General features: G+C 47.9%; 1 protein-coding gene across 5 annotated transcripts in view; it reads right to left on the reverse strand.

The window, feature by feature from the left end:
- Nucleotides 1–2,573: 2,573 nt before the first annotated feature.
- The window catches only part of VPS26C (VPS26 endosomal protein sorting factor C), a 59,012-nt gene continuing 42,025 nt past the window's right edge, over nucleotides 2,574–19,560 (reverse strand). For 2 of the 5 annotated variants that reach the window (XM_070488852.1, XM_070488853.1), the window contains 4 exons: nucleotides 16,016–16,090; nucleotides 12,321–12,471; nucleotides 11,911–12,063; nucleotides 4,918–8,876 (listed from right to left, as the gene is read on the reverse strand). In XM_070488852.1, the coding sequence (XP_070344953.1) occupies nucleotides 8,794–8,876; nucleotides 11,911–12,063; nucleotides 12,321–12,471; nucleotides 16,016–16,090 (462 nt within the window). In that variant the 3' untranslated portion in view covers nucleotides 4,918–8,793. Of the gene's footprint in view, nucleotides 8,877–10,641; nucleotides 10,753–11,910; nucleotides 12,064–12,320; nucleotides 12,472–16,015; nucleotides 16,091–19,560 lie in introns of all 5 variants that reach the window. The other 3 variants (XM_014841581.3, XM_044750709.2, XM_014841582.3) reach the window with 3 other exon arrangements.

Genomic DNA, 19,560 nt, shown 5'->3' on the forward strand with positions numbered 1-19,560 from the left:
GAGTGAATGCTGTGTCCCCCAAATCCACAGGTTGAAACCTCATGCCCAAGGTGATGATGGTATTAGGAGATGGGCCTTTGGGAGGTGATCAGTCACGAGAGCAAAGCCCTGGTGAACGGGATCGGTCCCTTATAAAACAGGCACGGAGAGCCCCCCCAGCCCCTCCGCCACGTGAGGGCGCAGCAGGAAGGCTCTGACGGCGAACTGAGGGGTCCCCGGAACGTGACCATGCTGGACCTTGATCTTGGGCTTTCCAGCCTCCAGAACCAGGAGAAATAAGTTTCTGTTGTTTATAAGCTAAAAAGAAAAGTTTCACCATCCCACAGTTGTATGTTATCTGTCTCTTCTTCTGGTATTATTATGATGTCATCATTTACTGTCACATCTTTATACCTTTGGTATTTACTTCCTTTTGAGGTGATCACTGGCACTATATCACTGGTAATATAATTTTTAACACAACTTATTATCTATTCTTCTGCAACTGATTTGAAATGCCATTTTTACTTCGTGTTCCTTATCTCATCTATTAAATTCTTATATATATACCTGGGTCCAATGATGGATTTTATATTTGTTTGACTGACCTGTCGCTTTTGGCACCACTACCACACGGTTTTTATTTTTGTATCTTTTTAATACTATCTAATGTCTGGTTTGGTACTACCTTTTATTTTTTCTTCATTTTCAAAATGTTATTGAATATTCTAACATACTTAGTCTTCCACATGAACTTTAGATCCAAAGAAAATATTACATTAAGATCTGTATAGAATAAGGTTAAATGTTAAAATTTAAAAATTTTGGAACTGATATCTTTACAATTGAGTCTTTCTATATGGTAACATAGCATTTATCTCAATTTTAAAAAGTATTTCTAAATAATGTTGTATAGATGTCCTTAAATAGGTCTTGCATATGTCTTATTAACAAGTTTTTTTAAAATTATTCCTTGTATAATTTTCTTTTTCGAATAAAATTAAATTTATCAATGTTTCCTTCTTTTTTTTGAAAGCTGTTTTTATAGATCAATATATGTAATTGGCTATTTCATTGAATTGCCTTTACAGTTATAATAGTTTTTCTATTCAGTTGATTTTCTGGGATTTTGAGGTTTTCAACCATATTATCTGTTAATAATGATAATTTTATGTCTTCTTTTGCAATGTTTATACCTAATACAAGGAAGAGACATTCAGATTAGCTGAAGTGGAAAACAAAGTAGTTTGTTAAGGATGCATTTAGACAGGAAGGCAAAAGCTGCTGGGGATCCAAGGAAAGTCTAGGGCCTTCTCTCTCCCGGCCCCCGCTCACAGTCCCGGGGATCTCCCGCAGGCTGTGCACACGACCTGCACCCCTTTCCCTGAGCACGAACCATGGAAGGTTCCTGGGTTGGTTTATCGCTATGTCAGATGGAAGCATCTCGTGGGCAATCCTAGTGCAAGTACAATCAGTTAAACTCAGACTAGGAGGGTGTGTTTTGTTATAAGCACATATCACCATCACCATGAGGCTTCCTAGAGTGTTGAGCAAATCCCCCTCTTTTCCTATCCTACTGCATTGGCCAAAACTTCAACAGCAAATCTGAATAATTACTTGAAGAGCAGAAACTCTCTTGCTCTCAAAACTAACAAGATATTTTTTAACACTTTATTATGCCGGATATTTCCTATTAATTTTTGTAAATTCACTTTATTATATTTTTTAAATTCTGTATTTCCCTAGTTTAATAAGAGTTTTTAAAAATCAAGAATAGATTCCTTGACCAATTGCTTTTTCTGAATATATAAAATTAGATGCAAAAATCCTCAATAAAATACTAGCAAACAAAATCTAGCAACATATAAAAAGGATTATACACCACTGCCAAGTGAGATTTATCACAGGAATGCAAGGTTGACTTAATATCTGAAAGTCAATTAATGTAGTACACCATATGAATGAAGGGCAAACCACAAGCTCATCTCAATACATGCAGAAAAAGCATGTGACAAAATACAACACCCTTTCATGATCAAAACATTCAATAAACTAGGGATAGAAGGGAACTTCCTCAACCTGATCAGAGCATCCATGAAAACCCCGTATCTGACATCATACTTCATGGTGAAAGACTGAAAGTTGCCCCAAGATCAGGAACAAGACAAGGATGTCTGCCCTCGCCACTTCATTCAACAGTGAACTAGAGGATCTAGCCAGGGCAATTAGGTAAAGAAAAGAAATAAAAGACATCCAGAGTGGAAAGGAAAAAGTTAAACTATCTCTATTTGCAGATGACATGATCTTGTATATAGAAAATCATAACGAATCTACAAAAAAAAAAGCCCTATTAGTGGTAATAAATGTCAGCAAGATTGCTGGAAAGAAAACAATATAAAAAATCAATTGTATTTCTATAACTAGCAATAAACGTGAAACTAAATTAAAATAATTCCATTTATAATAACACCAAAAAGAATAAAATAGTTGGAAATAAATTTAACAAAAGAAGTACAAGGCTTGTACACTGAAAACAATAAAACATGGTTGAAAGAAGTTAAACAAGGTCTAAATAAAAGGAAAGACATCTCAGGTTCATGGATTGGAAGGCTTAATATTGTTAAGATGATAATACTCCCCAAATAGATCTACCAATTCAATGCAGTCCCTATCAAAACCCCAGCTAGCTTTTTTGTAGAATTTGACAAGCCGATCCTAAAATTCACATGGAAATGCAAAGGACCCAGAATAGCCAAAACAATTTCAAAAATGAAGATAAAAGTTATAGGACTCACACTTCACAATTTTGAAACTTACGATAAAGCTACAAAAATCAAGACAGTGTGGTGCTGACATGAGAATAGACTTGAGAGTCCAGAAACCCATATATTTAGGATTTTTGTTACAACTGATTTTTGAGAAGGGTGCCAAGACCATTCAATGGGGAAAAAAATAGTCTTTGACAAATTGTCCTGGGATAACTGGATATCCACATAGGAATGAAGTCAGATCCCTACCTCACATCATACAAAAAATTAACTCAAAATGGATCACAGACATAAATCTAATAGCTAAAACTATAAAACTCTTTTAGAAAACAAAGGAGTAAATCTCCCTTTCCTTTGGATTAGGCAATGGTTCCTTAGATGTGACACCAAAAGCTCAAGTGACAGAAGAAAAAATAGATCAACTGGACTACATCAAAATTTAAAACTTCTATGCTGCAAAATACACCATCAAGATGGTGAAAAGACAGTCCACAGACTGAGGGAAAATACTTGTAAGTCATATATCCGAAAAGGGACTTTCATCCAGAATATACAAAGAACTGTCATAACTCAATAATAAAAAGGCAAATAATCCAATTACATAATGGCCCAAAGATCTGAATAGACATTTCTCCAAAGATGAGATATAAATGGCCAATCAGCAGATGAAAAGATGTTCAGTATCCTCAGTCATTAGGGAAATGCAAATCAAAAATCTCAAGACACCACTTTACACCTACCAGACGGACACAATAAAAAAGATGGACAATAACAAGTGGGACAAGGAAGTGGAGAAAACAGAACCCTTGTGCCTTACTGGTGGGAATGTAAAATGGTGCAGATACTTTGGAAAACATTTTTGCAGTTCCTCAAAACATTAAACATAAGCCATCACATGACCCTGAAACTCTATCCCTAGATGTATTTCTAAGAGAAATAAAAACTTATGTCCACACAAAAGCTTGTATATGAACGTCCCAGCAGCATTCTTCTTAATACCCAAAAAGTGGAAACAGGTAAAATGTCTGTCAACTGATGAATGAACAAACGCAAATGGTCTATCTAGACAACGGAATGCTATTTGGCAATAAATAGTAATGAAGGACTGATACAGGTGAAATGTGGATGAACCTTAAATATCTGAGGCTAAGTTAAAGCAGCCAGTCACAAAGGACCCCACGTGCATGACTCCATTGCTATGAGATGTCACGACAGGGAGACCTATGGGGACAGACAGCACATCGCGTTTGCTTAGGGCTGAAGAAAGGAAGCAACTGCCTGCCAATGGGTTCAGGGTGTCTTTTTGGGGTGAAGAAAATGTTCTAAATTTAGGTTGTGGTGATGGTTCCACAACTCTGTGGATATACTAAAAACTATTGACTTGTACACTTTAAATGGGTGAATTTCATGGTCCGTGAATTATATCTCAATAAAGATGTTAAGGAAAAGAATAGCTATCGTCTGGGTATGACATCTGTGTATGATTCTCTCCTTTTGTATATGTCTGAAACTTCCAAAATAAAAGGTTAAAGTAAAAGAAGATATACCTTATGGCATCCATCAAGATGATCCTTAAAAGAGCTGGCACCCGGCCTTTTCTCTTTTTTCACTTTCATCCTTGCCCCCATCCATCCTGCTGCCTGGAATGCAGATGTGGTGACTGGAACTGGCTGCAACTATCTTAAACCATGAAGACAAGGGCCACACCCTAGAAAAGTGAGCTGGGAGCAGCCTGGATTGCTGAGGATGTCATGGCTCTGAGCTGCCATGCCAGCTCTGCACTGTCTACCTGTGGACAGGTATGTGAGTCTTGGTTAAGCCACTCTAACTTTGGGTTTCCCTTACTCACAGCTAACCTAATCCCAACTGATATGTCAGATTTTTATAACAGAGCTACACTGGCCACGTAAAATAAATCAGGAGGGTTCAAATCCTTCTCTATAGCCTGCAACAGTTTAAACAGCAGAGGAACTATCTGGTCCTTGAAGCTCACATAAAAACCTGCTGTAAAACCATCTGGGCCTGGCACCTTTTTAGGGCTCTTTGCCAATTTTTTCAGTTTCTTCCCTAAGGTATCATTTTATTCAGGTAGCCTACCTTTTCTGGAGTCACTTTGCATTTTATTGAAGTTTGCAGTTTATTAGCAGGGAAGGTACATACTGTAATATCATTCTCATCAAGCTGCTTTCAATCTTAAGTTATTACATATTTCTTTTTCTTTGTTTTGTTTTGTTCTATTAAAGATCTGCCATTGAAGTCTTTTCAAAGTACCAAATCATGGACTTAAAAATTTTACAGGGTTTTTGCTTTCCTATCAGCTAATTCCTGCTTTTGTCACTAATTCTTTCCTCTTTGTTTTGTTGTTTTTCTAGACTTTTAATTTGAATGCCTAACTCAGTTTTCCTTCTCTGTGGTGTAGTAAGATCACTTAAGGCTATGAATTTTGCTCTGACTGCAGCACTGGCCATAATACAAAGCTCTTGCTATATGGTATGCTCATTCTCATTGTTTAAAAGGGTCTGTCAATGAAGTTTTGGTTTCCTCCTTGAAGAGTGTTATAACATTTACACGTGGTTATACTGGATTTTCCCCTTGGTAGTCATTTCTAATTTTACTGCACTACAGTAGAGTGTGTGGCTCGGGCAACATGTGGCCACATGGACAAGTGCCTTTCCATCTACTGCAATTCCCTCCTCCATATATGGGGAGAATATCAGCTCCCTCCTCCTAGGGTCGCTACACAATGAAATAAAATAACCCACACATGGCACTGAGAGAACAGGGCCTGCTCCAGGATGACTGATGCTCATACAGCTCTCATTAGACCCACACCCATGGCTGGTATCTGTCAACACTGCAGCAACTTGGAGCTGCCAGAACTGAGCTCCGCTGAACAGGAGCAGCGAGTGGCCCGTCCCTCCAGAACAGGAGGGTTAGCCTCACTGTAGGTAGCACCTCCTGGCAAGTTTCAAGGACGTTTGTGAGCTGGCACCAGATAGCAGCTCTCCTCCCAAAACGTAGCGTGAAAGGGACGCACTACAGGTGTCAATACAGAATTCACTCTTGGTATTAAGTGGACACCTCTCTGGGAAAACCATAACTCTTTTTTGTTTTTTGAGACTAGCTCTGAGCTAACATCTGCCACTAATCCTCCTCTTCTTGCTGAGGAAGACTGGCCCTGAGCTAACATCCATGCCCATCTTCCTCTACTTTATATGTGGGACGCCTACCACAGCATGGCTTGACAAGCAATGCCATGTCCACACCCGGGATCCAAACTGGCAAACCCCAGGCCGGCGATGGGAAACGTGTGAACTTAACTGCTGCGCCACCAGGCTGGCCCCCGTAACTCACTCTTTTTAATTATCTGAACAGTGAGTGATGGTGAAAACCAGCCCATTTTCCTTCCACTCTGGTCAGGGTTTCACTGGGTAGGGCTGGGTCCAGCTGGATTCTGGGGCCACTGGATGAGCAGCAATGGCCCCAGGGAATGCCGAGCCTACCCAGTCATGGCACTTGACCGGCTGGGTCCACACAAGGTTCTGGACCTCTGAGAGTCCTGAAGTCAAGTCTTGGCTCAGAGGGTGGGCACAAAGATGTCCTTCTGCACGCGCACGGACCTCAGGCTCTCTGAGAGGCACCAGATGGGAACAGATCCCTGCACATGTGAACTCTTGCCCCTCTCATCACGAGCTCTATGGTGGGGCTGGGCTGCTGCAGCCAAGACCCCCAGCAATCCAGTGGCTTGAATACAAGTCCATGCCTTTTTCTCTCCTGTGACGATGACACAGGGTGGCAAGGTGAGCTGTTCTGCTCACACATTTGTTGTGCTCTGGCACAGTCCAGGCTGGGACACTGGCTTGTTCCTGGCCCAGCCATGGGAAGGGGTTGATGGGGTCCAGCCTCCAGTGGCCCACGTCCCCGTTTTCACATGACCACACCTGGCTGCAAGGGAGTCAGAAATAAGTCCCTAGCCAGGCAGGCATGGGTCATGGAAATACAACCTTATTTCTGAACAAGAAGGGGGATCAGAGAGGGACAGTGGAAGCACACGGGCAATCCGCTTCATCAATACATCACTGCTGGCACCTGAGGTAATCTCAGCGCCTCCAGTTTTTAAAGGGTGATTCACACTCGGCCTTGGGAATTACAAGACTCCAATGGTGAAGGTCAGGGTTCCACCACCTCCCACCAGAAGGTGGGCTCGGGACACAGACTCTCGATGAATTCAGGCCCGATGCTTCGGCTTTTTTTATCCTTTTCTGATTTACCTCTCCATCTTTACTGTGGAACTCACAATGCAGCTGAGAACCAGAGCCAGGTCCCATTTCTGCTGGAGCTCCGACAGCCAAAATGTGTTCCTGCCTAAATGGGCATTTCCAAAATACCACAGTTCTAGATTCACGGTTCAGACTTTCCTTCACCTCCCCTTCCTCTCCTCTCCTCTTGCTGTAAGGGGAGCATCTGACAACTGAGCTCGGACAGTGGACACCCCCGCTCCAGCCAGCGGGGCACAGAGGGGCAGCTGCTGCCCAAGATGCCCCGACATCTGCGTCTTCCTTAATCACTGACGGGGAGAGGAATCCGGCCAAGAGGGGGAAGGAAACAGCCTGCCCGAGGCCCTGGCCTGGGCCCCTCAGGGGCGGAAGAAATGACAAAGTTGGCCGGGTTGCTGGCAGCTCAGGTAATACTATTCCCTAAGGAGAGCACTCATCATGTTTACATGTTTACATCCATAAAACCGGTTTACTAAAAAAATTATATAGCAATATACAATCTGAACCTTTCTCAAAATTCTGTTTTTTTACATTACAAATGATTTCTTTGAAACTTCCTAGAAGTTATGGCCTTTTTGTTTTTTTGTTTTCTGCTATCTAGTTTAAATACATCATCAAAGATAATTATTAACATCATGTGAGCATAAAAGACTTATCGACCAGAAACGTGTTCCCTGGGAACCAGCTTTGACACGACTCTGTGGGCAAGCTGTATCAGTTTCGCTGGTGCAGCCCTGGGCTACAGCGGCGCCTGGTCAGGTCTGTGGCCCTCGGCACCACCCGGCCCAAGGCTGTGCCAGGACAAGGGCAGCGCAGCCGGGCCGTGAGCAGGGTGCGTCTCGCCCACGTCTGCCCGGGAGGGCCTGTCAGGGAAGGGCAGGGAGCGGGCAGCACGCAGCTCATTTCCGAGGCCTGGCTGACTGTGGGCCGACAGGAACAATGGCAGGATCTGCAGGAAGGAATGTGTTGCAACAGGCTCGCCTCTCACCGTGACTCACAAGGGGGACAAGGAGAACCGGGCTCCAGGCCAAAGCCTGGGGGTGGGAGGCAGGCCAGTTCATCAAGGCCAGGGCATGCTCCTGGCACCAGCCAGCACACAGGGGTCTTCACCTACTGCCCTGGGCACAGGCCTCCTGCCACCCAGAACCCACCCAACAAGAGACACGGACATGCGGGTTTCCCCCTTACGCCACCTTACATTTAAATGTGTTCTGGGAATAGGGCAGCACACGGTTTTACACCAGCTCCTGAGCCTTCAGAATTACTCCAGCACCGCCATCGCCACCAAATCCCCTCGCTCCTAGCAGAGCAAGGAACACTTAGTCCAGTTCCCTCCAGGTTCTGAAGTCAGCATGAAAAATGGTACAGAACTACACAAGAGAGGGGGAAAAGTGCCCCGTTTCCAGGGGGTGCCACTCTGCACGCCTCCTCGGGGGTCACTGCAAATGTCACAAGCAACCAGCATGCTCGTCGCCATCCTGGGCTGTCGGGAGTCCCCTGGCCAGGCAGGGAGGGTTTCCTTTTCTCCCTGGAATCTCAACTGCTGTCACACCGTGTTACTGACCCTCACGAGGGGCGGGGGAGTCAGGAGTGGCAGGAAACTTTGCTTTCTGGGAGATGATCTTGCCAGTGACAGGAAGCAGTCCCGATGAACCTCAAAGGAAAGGTCCGATGAGAGGCGCCCGTGCTGGGGAAAGGAGGAGGAGGGCTCTGCCACCTGCGAGTCCCGTCCATGCCCGCAGAGCCCGCAGGCAGAGGCAGCGCCCGGGCTACACCCTGCAGAGCTTCAGCGGGAAGTTCTCGGTGATGAGGTGGTCGGCGTGGAGCAGCACCACGATGTTCACCTCGAACTCTGAGGAGAGAAGGGTTGGGTTGATGTGCGCTGGCTCCCGCAGGGGAACAGGCGGACCACCGGGGCGCAGCCGGCTCTGCACGGAGGGGGCGCCGCGTGGGCGCCCCACTCCTGTCCCCGGCCGGCAGCCTGAGCTCCCCGAGACCCCGGGAGCCACTCCACTGGGGTCTGCCTGCCTCTGGTGCACTTGCTCCACACAAACCTGCCTTCTCACACGGGAGCAAGTTGCAAGGCATCAGCTTCCCCACCCACGCTCTCCTTATCCTTTGTTTTTACTAGAGAATCTTCCAGAATCCTTTCCATTCGTTTGTATTCTTTTGCTCTATTTTCACCTTTCCTACAGCTGTTAATGGAATCGCAGCCTCCAGGCTGGACCGCAGCAGCTCGGGTGCTCGCCTCCCACCCCAAGGGAGAGAGAACAGGCAGAGATGGCGCTGTTACTGGCCGGCCGTCCTTATCTGAAACCCCTGTTCAAATGCCCGCCTCCTACCTGTGGGCACACGAGGAGGCCTTGGTGACAGCAAAAGTGGGGTGTGTGTGAGGAGGGGGCCCCTGAAGACAGCGGCCACGTCCCAGGGGGAGGGGCTCTGAGGGCAGAGAGCGCAGGCGAAGGGAGGGGCTGGGGGGCAGCTCACTCGAGGCCCCACCTGTGGCTGGAGTCCCACATGTCCCCCCATGTGGCTGTCCAGCTTTGCCCAAGCGCCAGCCACCACGGGAGTCAGGCGGCAGCAGCGCCCAACTGTCACCTTCCTTTGATATCGTCAGAGCACTAGGACAGCCCCCAGGACCTTCCTGTTACCCTCCTCCTCCAGCCACCTCGTCGTCCTTCCCTGGATGGAGCACAGTTGGCTGGAGTGGACAGAGGGGACAGGCGGGCACTCGGGGCGCCAGTGCTGGCCTTCCTCAGGGCAGAGAACTCGGCAGAGCCCCGGCATCAAGCCGCCAGTCCGCCCCAAACTCCCGGTGAGCTCCTGCTGGGGACGCTCTCCACCCACAGGTGACGTCCCAGTGGTCAGCACCAGCACAGGTGAAGGGGACACGCGCAGACACTGCTCCGACCTCAGGACACAGGGCTCGCCCACCTCCCAACCCGGAGGGGCCGATCCTCCCTGGGACGCCGAGCCTGCCCTCAGCCAGCCCTGCGACAGCAAGCCCGGGACCCAGGAGAGGCTGCAGCGCTCACACAAAGGCCGCACGTCACCTCTTTTCTGTGGGGACTCCCATAAATGACAGCGTCTGGGGCTGTGCAAGCCCCAAACCAGACTCAGCTCCAGACAGGGCACAAGGACGAGCGCATCCTGATGTCCTGGCTGAGGGACTGAGGGCGCTACCCACATGGAGGGACCAGAGGCTCCACGTGGCCGTGACGTGGGTGCTTTGTAAATCTCATAGGAATAACACACAAAAACCTCAGTGTTTAACATTTAGCATAGCAGAAAAAATACCTTTCTGGACCTTTTTGAGGTTTATGTGGGAAAACCAAGTTATGAAATCAATAGAGAAGCTCCTCCTCTTTAACTTAAAATCAAAGTATTCTGAAGTAAAAAATACCACCTTCGGGGCACAGTATGCAGTGTGCCAGGGAGCAAGACGCCGGCGGCCCTGGGGGCACCTCCACTGGGACCTGTGGTCTGGGGTGGGCCTGGGTGTCTGAGGGCACGTACTCTGCACTCCGGGCCCCTGGCGCCTCTGACTGTGTCCTGTGGGCACACACTATCGATTCAACGACAATCATACACACGCTTTCGGAGATAAATCGTGGTACCTCAGCGTGTCGTAGATGTCAGCAGACTTGGCCGTCCTTTTGTGAGTCTGGCGAACGCTGAGTTGCTGCCCTCTCTGCTGACATGGGTGCCCCGACCCCACTGTGCTCTCCCTACAATGAACGTTTCAAATGAAGCACTCAGGGGCTCCACAAACATTAAACTGTGCCTCTAACCCACCAGGTGCACGTGCTCCAGGAACACACTCCACACGGAGGCACAGAGAGTCCAAAAAGCACCCAGCGATTCAGTGACAGACATGGCAACCCTTCCCGCTCTTAAAACAAGGAGCACACACTCAACTGTGGTGACGCAACTGCTGACTTAAAATTTAAGTTACATTATCTAGAATTATGGAAAGTAAAATTATGGTCTAATTAAAAAAAGGATGCTCTCTGTACTAATAATAATGCACATTAAAAGATTTAGGGGATTTAGGGGGAATATGACATGAATAAAACGTAATGGCCTCAGGGACCATCTTCCCATTTCTCAGTGAAGCACTTATAACAGCAGGAGCAATTACCAAAACCCCCTCATTACATCCATCTACCGAGGAGCCTCGGGCATGACTCAGAAGGTTGTCCCCGGAAAGTCCAGGGACACTTTCTGTGGTCTTTCCAATAAGTCTGCAGAACGTCGTGTCAGCGAGGGCAAAGTCCCTTGGGTCCGGCCCTCCTGTGTCCTTGGAGTGAGGGTTGCCCTCTCCACTGAACTTCATAAGCATGGCCATTTTATTAGGATGGATGCACCGTTAACATATTTTATAAGACTATTTAAAACCACGGAAATGTTCATGGCATAAAGTGAAGGGAGAAAAAGCAGGAAAGAAAGCCGTGTCTGTGACACGATTAGGATCTTGTGGTCAAACCGTCTACATGTGTCATGGCAGAGAATGACTAGGACCCTAAGCTGGTGGAACAAAAGCTTCATGGCGATTAATGTCCACACTGCACTGTCGCGTTCTGGGTCTCCCCTCCTCTGCCGATCGCAGGAGCCAACTTGACTTCCCCGTGCACACTGCTGGCTCGTCCCTCCTTATCGTCACCTGCCCTGGCCCACAGTGACATGGTTGCTGCCGTCTCCCTGTGTGACGACGCAAGTTCCTCGAGAGCCAGGTCACAGCAGCTTCTGCTGAGTGACTGAAGGACCTAGTGCTCTGAGCTGTGCCCGACCCAGACAAGTAAGTGTCCCCGACACTGCGTGGCCCCTTCTGCCCCCTTCACAGGAGAATCCCGCCAGGCCTGCGAGGGTGGGAGCAGCACACTTACCCACTTTGAAGTTGGTGGTCTCCAGCGTGGGACAGGTGAAGAGCCGGGGGAAGACCATGTATATGGGGACAGAGAGGCTCCGACAGACATCCCCATCGGCGATCTGAATGTTCTGAATCTCCGTGGCATCTCGCGCATAGCCTTCCGCACACCCTGCAGAAGGGAGAAGCATCCGTGGTCAGCAAACAGCCAACATGCAAGCTGATCCACAGGCCCGAGACTCCATGAGAACCCGTGTCCACATGCTCGCTGACTGCTCCCATTTGCTCTCAGGGTTCTGGGGGGTCCCCTTCCTTCCACGTCTCACTTCCCTCACACACACACTTCGTGGGATCAAGAGGCCTGCCTCCCTCTGTTCCACCCACAGCACATTAACTGCCGACTGCACGCAGCAGCTGGGCCTGACTTACCGCAGGTCTCCACGCGCACCAGCTGCAGCTCGATGCTCCTGATGGCGGCCTCCGAGCTCTCCACCACCAGCTCTCCTGTCAGTGGCTGTGTGATAACACAGTTGGTGGAGTTGAGATGTCCTCTGATGAGAAATTTAGGGAGCAAGGCCCTCTAGGACAAAACAAACACAAATACATCAGGAATGGAAGGTGCCAAGAGAAAGTACTCAATAGTCACTTTGGTACAAATAAAAACTGAAAACAGAGGCTGGCCCGGTGACTTAGTGGTTAAGTTCAGCCTGTTCCGCTTCACAGCCCAGGTCACAGGTTTGGATCCTGGGCGCGGCCCTACACCACTCATCCAGCTGCGCTGTGGCAGGGGCTCACAAATAAAAAGCAGAGGAAGACTGGCAACAGATGTTAGCTGAGGGCTAATTTTCCTCAGCAAAAACAAAACAAAACAAAGACACCAAGCAAACAAAAAACAACTGAAAACAAAGTTGGATAATTTTTATAAAACCCACTGGGATGCTCTTTTACAAAATAGGAAGAATGGTCCAACAGTGCTTAGATCTTCTGTCAACTTAATTAACAGACTGAATTATTCCATTCAGTCTACAGACATAAGGCACCTGACGGACACTGCCTGTAGAGAAGGACCAGCTCTTTCTCAGAATCATCCGAATTGCCTAGATCAGATCTGGAAAGCCCCTTCTCGCCAAAGAATGTGACATAAGAAAGTCTGAGGAAGTTGCCAACAGTGTTTAAGGACAACCAATCACACACACACACACACAACATTTAAAAAGATAATCAATTTTGAAATATTCCCAATGATGCAATTTTGAAAAGCCAAGACAGTTATTTTATTTCAAGGAAATTTACAGAGAACAATGTTCTTTAATGCTCGCCTAAAAGCCTGTGGAGCGTCTCTCTGCAGACAGAGGAAACTGGGCACAGTGAGTGGGGTGCTCCTGCGGGACAGAGACCAGCAGTTATGGACCACGCTTCTTGCAGCCTTGACCTCGCTGCGTCCCCGTGACTGAAGGTAAAGAAAGCTTAAACACCACTGTCCAAGAGAGGCACAAGGTAAGCCACAAAACACATAATCTAAAATTTTCTAGGAGCCACATTTAAAAAAGTAAAAGGAAACAGGTAAAATTAGCCAATATATCCAAAATATTATCACTTCCACATATAATCACTATTAAAAGATTATGAGTGGTGTTTCACATCCTCTTTTTCACACTGAGTCTCTGAAATCCAGTCAGCGTCTTCTGCTTACAGTGCATCTCAGTTCACACCAGCCACATCTCAAGTGTCGGTGGTCACATGTGGCTGATGCCACCATACTGGACAGCGCTGAAAAGCAAGGTGCTCCGTCCTGGTGGGCCCCAGAGGCAGAGAACTCTAAAAAAGTTTTGATTTAAGACAGAATTCTAAAAATAACTAAAAGTAAAAGAAGCTATTAGTTTAGAAAAATAGAAAGCAGTAGCAGTCTACATTAAAATCCTTTTAGGCAGCTGATGAAAAATCTCACGTCCAGCTGTAGACACTGACCAACATCCATCTCACCTCTCCTCCCACTGACAGGACCACAAATAAGCCTGCGCCCGGCAAAGCGACGCGGAACGCCTTCTGGAGACGCCCCCGTGAAGCATTCTGTGCGATGGAAGGGGACGGAGACAGGGAAGCTCGTGAGGGCCCAGGGGACCACACCTACAGCTGGTGGAGAGAGGTCTGCGAGCAAGGGTTCCCACAGCGCCTGGGCAGCCCCGAGATAGAGGCGGGGGCCACCCAGGAAGGGCAGGGGCGGACAGTCGCAGGTAACACATCAGAGGGTGGCCAAACTGGCCGTGTGCAGCCCCAGGAGTCAGCGCCTGCCCCAGGCTGGCACCACAGCTTCCCTCGAGGGGGACTTCCCACCGAGGAGGCTCCCAAAGCAGGCTGGGCAAGGCAGGGCAAGTGTCCCAAGTCATTTATGGCCCCAGTGCAGGACAGCGAGCCCCCAGACCCGGAAGACAGGCTGCCCACACCCCGTAAAAGAAAGCACCCAGGGTTGAATGCCTCCTCCCACTGCACGACACTCAAGGCAAGGCTGCTCTGGTCAGATGCGCTCACAATCAGAGGAACAGACTCTCACTGGGGCTAAAGCGAGAGTCCAGTTACCAAGACCATACGCATTAGATCCGCATCTATACACGTAAACTGACAACCAGGAACTAATCAACGCTTGAGGAAAATAAAAGCATGAAAAAGAGGCATACACTCAACACACATTAGAGCCAGCCCCCTCAGAGACAGCATCCATACAGGAACAGAGATGGAGGGCACTGTGTCTGGGATAAAAGAACGGCGATCTTGAAAAAGAAATCATGCTTCGAAGTGAAGTGAACAGGTGAACACACGGGCTACATACTCTCTGAAGACACATTAGTGAGCTTATAGGTGAAGCCAACGGGTTCTCCTATGATGCACCCAAGAAATAGTACAAGAGAAGTTCACGGAGCTGAAGAAGGTTCAGCCTTCAGAACGAACTAAAGGGACCACCCAATGCCGGGCATGCTGACAAAATAAGGATCCAGCCCTGGGCAAGTGCTTTGAAATTTTAGAACATGAAGGGTGGGAGATCTTGGAAGTTTTTTGTCGGGGAGGGGAGAGAGAGAGAAGAAACAGATGAGCACACACATTTGAGAATCAGATCGGCCTCAGTATGATGAGGCACCAGAAAGCCAGGGAGCTGTCTTTCAAAGTTCTAAGGGCAAATGATATTAGAGCTAGAATTTTCTACCTAACAAGCTAGGATTCAAGTGTGACATCAAAGTAAGATATTTTTCAGACACTCAAGGATTTTAAGTTCACTCTTTACCCTTTCTGAAAGAATGACAGTAGGATGTATTCCAGCTAAACAAAAAATAAATCAAAGAAGAAAACATAAGCAAGTGAAAACAATGGTGAGCAATGAATGTGGTAAAACTTAACGGTTAACGCTGGATAATATGACTATGATACTTCAGGCAACTATTAAGAAATGGTTTCTAAGCCAATAAAGGCTTAACATTTGGAAAAATAAATGACAAACCAGAACTTAGATTTCAGATGACTTCAACAAATGGAGGGAGTGTGATGGGAGAAAAATGCAAAAATGTTACAAACCTTGGGCCAGAAGGTACTTATTCTCAATGCTTACAATTGTCTTAAACTTATAATGGTCTACGTATGTTTGAACACTTAAGGGTAACTACTAGGAAAGTAACACCAGCAGCGTTACCCATGTGGACAGGTTTCAGCGGAGCTTCCAGACTAAGACAGATGAGGAAGAAGGACCTGGCCGCCCACATCTGAAACACTGGCCCTGAGAGCCCTGTTAACAGCAGAGCACAGTCTGCCACAGTCCCGTAAGGGGAGAGGACGGCGCAGAAAGACCTGGCAGGGTTCCGCTGTGCTGTGCACAGAGTTGCTAGGAGCCAGAATCGACTCAACGGCACTAACAACAAACTAGGAAAGTAGAAATAGGATGTTAGAGAAAAAAGGAGCAAACAACAATATAAACAGAAAAAACCCCACAACCCTCACAAACCTAATCACTCAGACTAAAGGCAGGGAAAAAAGAATAATTCCATGCCCAAATAGAGAACACGGGGCAACAGTCTGTCAGGGGCACATGGTTTCTAAGAAAACACCCGGCAGGCAGTGGAGCATGAGGCACACGTTACCTCTTTGACGTTCTGCAGGGTTTCAGGTGTGATGGTGAAATCCACGGGGCTCGGGGTCAGTTTCCCCTTCTGAGGCTGAAACGGGAGGAAAACCAAAATCAGCTGCTTCAGGGCCAACAGTTCCACACAGTTCCACAGTCAGACTCCTCTTTCTCTTTTTTTTTTTTAAAGATTGGCACCTAGGCTAACAACTGTTGCCAATCTTCTTTTTTTTTTTTAAGGATTGGCACCTGGGCTAACAACTGTTACCAACTTTTTTTTTTCTGCTTTATTTCCCAACCCCCGCCCCCGGTACATAGTTGTATATCCTAGTTGCAGGTCCTTCTAGTTGTGGGATGTGGCACGCCGCCTCACTGTGGCCTGACGAGCGGTGCCATGTCCATGCCCAGGATCCGAACCCTGGGCCGCCGAGGCGGAGCGCGCAAACTTAACCACTCGGCCACGGAGCCGGCCCCCAGACTCCTCTTTCTCTTAAAGGAATGAAGAGGAGCATAACGAGCCAGGAAGAACCGGTACCCAGAGGCAGGATGCCTGGTTCTAAACACAGCTCTGCCAACAACAATGTGCAGTTCTCTGTCAAATTTCTTCATCCCCCTGACTCAGTTTCCTCATCTGTAAAATGAGGGGATAGACTTCTTAGTCTCTAAGGTCCCTTTCAGGTGCAGAATTTAAAAATTAGACCTAAAAGGGGCCAGCCTGGTAGCGTAGTAAAGTTTGCATGCTCTGCTTTGGCGGCCCAGGGTTCACAGATCAGGATCCTGGGCACGGACCTAGCACTGCTCGTCAAGCCATGCTGTAGGAGTGTCCCACATAAAACAGAGGAAGATTGGTACAGATGTTAACTCGGGGCCAATCTTCCTCAGGAAAACAAAAAAAAATTAGACCTAAGAAACAGAATAGTATTGCTGGGAGATAGGTATCTTAAACCTGGCTTTTAGAATGAGAGCTAACACCAGAGTGTCTCAGTGTGCCACTGAATCTGCACGATGACCCTCTGGGGTGCTATGACTGTCACTGGTCCCACTTCACAGAGGAGGACAGTGGGGCGCAGAGGGCCTCAATGGCTTGCTCAAGCAAGTGGCAGAGGCGGGACTCAAACCCAGGTGGTCTGGCTCCACCAGCAGGGCTGTCAGCCACTGAGCTACACAGCTGTCTATCTGCAAGAATCACACCTATAAATTAATGAATTAGAAATGTCACCATAATTAATTAACAACGATCATCTCCACATTACGTAACTGCAGAACCCACCAACATAGCCAAGCTTCGCCAGGGCCTGCCTGGCATCTTTACTCAGGGGCCAGGATCCAAAGGCCACGGATGCCAGAGGGCAGGGGGGCCGTGGGGGAGGAAGGGCACTGACCAATCCGCCAACTCCACTCACTGACCAGAAGCTTCTTCTCGGGACCACTCTTCTTGGAGATACTCTTTTTATGAACAGGTTCATGAGCACACTCTTTAGTGAATATACTCCTCCTTCAGAATGTAAGGAACATTTAACGTGTTGTCAACTACAGGTCACAGTGCGGTCTGGCCTTCCCGTGAAATCACTCGCAGGGAACACAGCCTTGCAAGCCGAGTGTTGACACAGCACCGGGAGCAGGGGGAAGCCCCACGGGCTCTGCCGTGGCCGCCTACCCTGAGGGGAGCTGACCGACAAGGGGCTGCGCAGTCATGACCAGGCTGTGGGTGGGGGCCCTAGGCTGGGGCCTGGCTCTGGGCAGGGGGCTGAATTTGGGCTCATTCTTCTTCACAAAGTTGTAGACTCTTGTTATTAAGGACATAAAAGGGTATTATGTCTTTTATAGGTAATAATCTACATTAAAAAAATTTTTTTGCTTCAGTTTGAAGACTTTTGACGGAACAAAGGAAAATATTCATCAAAATCACATAACTTTGAAAAAAGATAAATATTTTTTCATATTTTACACAAATTTATATATTTTATCACTAAAAGAGACACTTCAAACACTGTGATTAAAAATTTATAAAGAGGGAAGCTACAACTGTTAGAAGTCCTAAAAAGTCAAAAAAATGACACAAATAAAGGACATCAGTGATTTTGCCAATCTTATGCACAAGAGACTTAAGACTTACATTTTTACCTTTTTTGTGTGAGGAAGATTGTCCCTGAGCTAACATCTGTGCCAGTCTTCCTCTATTTTATGTGGGATGCCGCCACAGCATGGCTTGATGAGCAGTGATAGGTCTGCACCTGGTATCTGAACCTGCAAACCCTGGGCCACCGAAGCAGAGTGTGCAAACTTCACCACCACGCCACTGGGCTGGCCCCAAGACCTACATTTTTACTTTTTAATCACTATTAAAAGATACTCATGGACACTTCATAATAGTGTAAAGGAAACGCAACTGCAAATTTTCCATAAAAATTAACTGCATCACAATGTAGTTTATTACATTGGCAAAGGCGTGGGACACGTGTGAGCCCCTGGCCGCCATGTCCTGCTCATGGCACTCAAGCTGTGGGCTGCACTATGTAACGAGCCAGGAAAGCCGTGGCCTTGCTGGCTGTGCAGTCCAGGTGACGCGGTGACACGGGCTCAGGCCCCTGGAATCCACACGCTCACAGAGGGCAGGTCTCTTTCAGCTCTGTGAGGCCCTCAGGAGCGGCGTTTCCGAGTCAGCCCAGGAGGATGCGTGGCAGCAGCCGCAGGCCCGCTAGGTGCTCTGGTACCACTCTCAGCCACCGCATCCAGGCTCCACGTGCCTGAACACCTCCAGGAACCCCAGTTTTGCTAACTTCTGTCCCTGAACTGCTGAGACTCAAATTGAAGCCAGAGGTACCAGAGGCTGAGTCTAGGGAGCTGGTCAAGGGAGGGAACCAGGCCACAGCAGAACCGGGAAGGAGGGGCAGGACCGGCCCTGAACCAGAGGCCGTCCAGTGAGCGTGCAGCACAGGGAAGGGAAGGCCCAGGCATGGCAGCAGCAGGGATACAGGACCCGGAAAGGCCCAAGAGACACGAGGAATCAACGGTTATCAGCGTGAGTATCTGTCACCAAAGTGTCACACCGAGGGCAGGCACTGCCAGTCACTCCTAGGGTTCTGCATGATGACCAAGGAATAGCAGGGAGGGGCTGCAGAGGACTCTGAATCCGCCATGAATTCACTTGGAGCCCCTGCAGTGGTAGGGGAGGGGATCCAGTCCCCTAAGTTGGCATGTGAAAGGAATTTTTAAAGAACATTTTGTCACTGCGAAATATTAGCAAAAGGTGTTGTGAGAGGCAACCCACCCTGGCCCTGAGTGTCCCTGTATGTTTGTGCTGGGGATGCCACAATTGTGAGGCCCTGACCATTCTTTACCCGGGCCCGGCCATCTCTGAGCTGTGTTGGCTGTAGCAACCTTGAGGGAGGAGGTGATGTCTCCCTCCGGGCAAAGAGCAGGCTTGCTCACTGCTTGCTGTAACAAAGGTGGGCTCCCCAGCTTGGTGCTCCTCAGCCAAGGCATGAACCCCCTCAGGTCCAGTGTCATTTGGGCCTGTGGCATCACCCTGTGGGACTCTGGGCCCAAGGGAATGATGCACAT

This window comes from Equus asinus, chromosome 18 (assembly GCF_041296235.1).
Source record: "Equus asinus isolate D_3611 breed Donkey chromosome 18, EquAss-T2T_v2, whole genome shotgun sequence".
Classification (NCBI taxonomy): Eukaryota; Metazoa; Chordata; class Mammalia; order Perissodactyla; family Equidae; genus Equus; species Equus asinus.